Below are 4,185 nucleotides of genomic sequence, written 5' to 3'. Positions count from 1 at the left end.
GCTTGTGTCTGGCTTCTCTCACTGAGCTCCTGTGTTTAAGACCCTCCCCATTGCAGCGGCACTTCTCGTGCTGAGGAATACTTCACGCGGGCCTGCATGGACCACACTGTGTTGAGTTGATGGGCATTTTGGTTGTTTCCACTCGCTGGTTGTGAATCATGTCCGCAGGTGTTTGCTCTGATGGATTTTGAAACCTGAGGACTGGATGGGGTGGGGTGAGAAGGGAGGGTTGGGGACTGGCAGTTCTGGCCTGAGCACCAGAAGCGCTCTCTGGCTCAGAGACCCCCGTGTGGCCATGTGGGGAGGGGCGGAAGGGGCACTGAGGCCCACGCCACCCAGGTGTGGCCCCGCCTCCTTCCGCCAACCCCTCAGCTGGGGCGGGAGGGAGTGGCCTGGGTGGGAGCCAGGCTACCGGCCGCATTGCCAGGACACAGAGAATGGTCTTTGTTGCTGCAACAATGGCCTCGCAGGCCTTCTAGGCAGGAGCACCCAAGAACCCAGAGGCAGACATGCAGACCCTGAGGCGGGAGGCCACCCAGCCCTATGTCCCCCAGGGGGCCCTCGAAGAGGACTTCCCGCCACCTCTCTACAGGTGAGTGCTCACCCTACCCCCAGGCACGGCCTCTCTGGATTGGGTGATGGGATTTGTTTTGGCTTTTCCCAAGTGTTTAATTCTTCAAAAAGGGCACGTTGGTGCTGCCCCTCACTGGTCAGTTCCCTGCACCTCCCATCCACCTGCACCTGGGTAGCCTCCCCTTCCCTTCACCCCCCACCCCCGCTAACGGTCAGAGCAAGGCAGGCTTGGAGACTGGTGGGGGGGGGGGTGCAAGTCACACATGATTGCTCACTGTGGGCACAACACAGAGCAAACTGAGAAAGTAGGTATCTGGGAGTTTCCTGGGATTGCTGTAACACACACTGGGTAGCTTAAATGCCAGGGATTTATTCTCTCCCATGTTCTGGAGACCAGAAATCCAAGAGGAAGGTGTCAGCAGGGCTGGTTCCTTCCGGGACTAGGAGAGAACGTCTGTTCCATTTTCTCCTGGCTCCTGGTGATTTACTGGCAATTCTTGGTGTCCCTCAGCTTGTAGACACTTGCCTTCATGATTGACCTCCTCCTGTGTGTGTGTCCAGATTCCCCTGTCCTTATGAGGACACAGGGGCCACCCTACCCACTATGACCTCATCTTCATTCTATCTGCCAAGTTCCTGTTTCCAATTAAGTTCATGTGAGGTTCCAGGTGGATGTCCATTGTGAGGACATCCAACCCAGTAGAGCAGGGGTCCTCAAACTTTTAAAACAGGGGGCCAGTTCACTGTCCCTCAGACCGTTGGAGGGCCAGACTATAGTTTAAAAAAAAACTATGAACAAATTCCTATGCTCACTGCACATATCTTATTTTGAAGTAAAAAAAACAAAATGGGAACAAATACAATATTTGTATTTGCATGTGGCCCGCGGGCCACAGTTTGAGGACCCCTGCAGTAGAATATCCATTAATAAGTGGCTGTTTGAATAAGTTATGATTATTTTGCAGCCGAAAAATCAAAGTTAGATGAGTGTTCTTTGTGCCACTCCATATGCAAGGGGAGAAAAAAAGATGTGAAACAGGGCAGCCAGTGTCCACATTTCTGTACTAGTGGGGACACAGGCATGTGCTGCCCATTTCCGGAAGAAATGGAGTGGCAGCCCAGGTCCAGGTGGTGGCTGGGGTAAAGGGGTACTCTCTGGTCATTGTATATTACATTGGAGCATTTTAATTGCATTTTACAGACGATGTGCATTTTGCAGTTTAGAAATCCTAGTTTCAAAAGGGCGGGGTACCCCAGGCAACCTTGAAATGTCCCTTTGGGTGGCAAGTCCGGTCTGCCAGGTTTCTAAGACTGATGTTCCCGAACCTACCAGGCTCGTTCCACCTTTGACGAGACCCTGCGTTTCTAGTTTTGCTCCTATCAAATCTGCTGGAGGGCCGTAGCCGGTTTGGCTCAGTGGATAGAGCATTGGCCTGCGGACTGGAGGGTCTCGGGTTCGATTCCGGTCAGGGGCATGTGCCTTGGTTGCGGGCACATCTCCAGTGGGAGGTGCAGGAGGCGGCTGATCGATGATTCTCTCTCATCGATGTTTCTGACTATCTCTCTCCCTTCCTCTCTGTGAAAAATCAATAAAATATATATATAAAAAAAAAAATCTGCTGGAGGGAGAACTAGCGGGGCTCTGCATGGCAGTGATGACAGCGTTCTGTCAGTGGCCCTGCTGAGGCCTCCTGGGCAGCCAGGCTCACTCCCCGGGGATTTTCCAGGAGCGAGCTCACTAGGTGAGCACACGCACATCTCTCCCTCGGGCAGTGGTGCTATGAGGATGCGTTCCAGAAGGAGCTGCCACATGAGGATTATGCTTAAGCAAGTTTCCCTGCAGCTTCACATGAACAGCATTGGTTGTTTTCTGCCTTTTTTAAAAATGGATTTCAGAGAGGTAGGTGGGGGCGGGGGAGAAAGAAACATCAATTTGTTGTTCCACTTATTTATACATTCTTAGTTCTTGTATGTGCCCTGGTCAGGGATCAAACCCGAAATCGGGCGTATGGGGACAGCGCTTTAACCAGCTGTGCTCCCTGGTCAGGGCTCTGCTTTTTAGTTTTAATGGTACCTCATTGAGGTTTGATTTCTGCCCTCAGCATATTTCCACTAACCTCTGCACTGCAGCCCTTTGTTCCTTAACCCATCCTCTGCTGCCCCAGAGCAGTTGCACATGTTACTTCCTTCACCTGGAGTGGTCTCCTCCCTCCTCCTGTCCTTCCCCCACCTACTTTCTCAGTTTGCTTGTGTTCTCAACCTAAACGGCCCTGGCACCAGAGCTGCCCTCTGGAATAGGCACAAATGAATCGCTCCATAGTTTGTCCTTTAATGGAAGCTTGCCCTCACTCCCAGTGGTCCCTGATGACTGGGTGGGCACCCCACATGCTCTCAAGCAGCTGAGACCACGTCTTCCTGGTGTGCCTGTGGACCAGGGGGCTTCCTGGAGGCTGGACAAGGACTTAGGACCACAGGAGTGGCCAGAGCTTTTATATCCTTGCTCCCTGGTGTCCCTTGGGGGAGAGGCAAGAAAAGGTGAAAGGTTGAGGTTCTGGGGAGGATGTGGCAGAGGAGGGGGCCTCTCCTGCCAGCCTGGGCGGGAGTGTCCAGTGCTGAGGACACGGCCAAGTGGAGCTGGAGGAAGGCCCTCTGCGGTGTGGGCTGGGCCTTTGCACCCTCCATGTCACATGTGGCAGTGAGGGCAAAAGACCCATTCTAGAGATGGGCAGGCTGTGGCCCAGGGAGGGGCAGGGGACAGCCACGGGCTTAGCCTCTGCCCCCTACCTCCACCCTTAGTGATGACTACCTGTCCCTGGAGGGGCCCCGCTGGACACCAGCCATCAAGCAGGCAGTGCGCTGGAAGTATACACCCATGGGACGTGACTCCGCCGGCCAGACATGGTACACCGGCCTAACCAACTCGGATCCCCGTGAGGCCTGGTACACGCTCCCACGGGCCCTGGACAGCCCCTACCGGGAGGCTTACGCCCACTGGCATGGATGCCACAGCCACCGGAAGCACAGCATGCCCTCAGGTGCGTGCCTGGCCGCCCACCTTGACCCTAGCCAGTCTCAAGGGCCAAAGATGACCTTCTCTCCCACTCTCCCTGCAGCCCAAACCCAGCGCCTCCAGGAGACTGCCTGGTATGACCCCATCATGCCCGCTCAGTACAGAGCCCCCAGCACGCGGTGGGGGGCCATGCTGTGGAAAGACAGACCCATCCGGGGCAAGGAATATGGTGAGGCTGGCATCACAGGGGCCAGGGGAGGGGGTAAAACTGCCTGGGTCCAGGAAACAGGAGCCAGGAGGTGACTTGGGTCCTGTCACACAGTGGTCAACAGGCACCAATACGGGGTGGAGCCGCTGGGGCGGGTGTCGGACTACGTACCCTACCTGTCGGCAATGCAGCGTCCGCTCTACACAACCCAGAACTACCGGCAGTGGGACCTGGAACCCTATTGCCCATCCACTGGCCAGCGGTCCCCACCCATCTACATGCCCACTGTCTGATAAAGACCGTCCCCTGTGGGGGCCCTGTGCCTCTCCTCAGGTGTCTGTCTACATCTGGGGATTAGGGCGCCGGTCGGCCAGGTGAAGGGAGTTACTAGCCA

The 4,185-nt window shown here is 55.4% G+C and overlaps 1 protein-coding gene across 1 annotated transcript; it reads left to right on the top strand.

The window, feature by feature from the left end:
- Window positions 1-509: 509 nt before the first annotated feature.
- TEKTIP1 (tektin bundle interacting protein 1) lies at window positions 510-4,084 on the top strand (the record flags this gene model as incomplete). Its single annotated transcript, XM_081092727.1, is given in 5 exon segments — window positions 510-592; window positions 3,370-3,608; window positions 3,687-3,864; window positions 3,866-3,894; window positions 3,897-4,084. Coding segments are annotated over 5 exon segments (717 nt in total).
- Window positions 4,085-4,185: the final 101 nt, after the last annotated feature.

Source organism: Myotis nattereri (genome assembly GCF_964212035.1).
Source record: "Myotis nattereri genome assembly, chromosome: 5".
NCBI classification, from domain to species: domain Eukaryota; kingdom Metazoa; phylum Chordata; class Mammalia; order Chiroptera; family Vespertilionidae; genus Myotis; species Myotis nattereri.
This window is presented reverse-complemented; position numbering and strand designations above follow the sequence as displayed.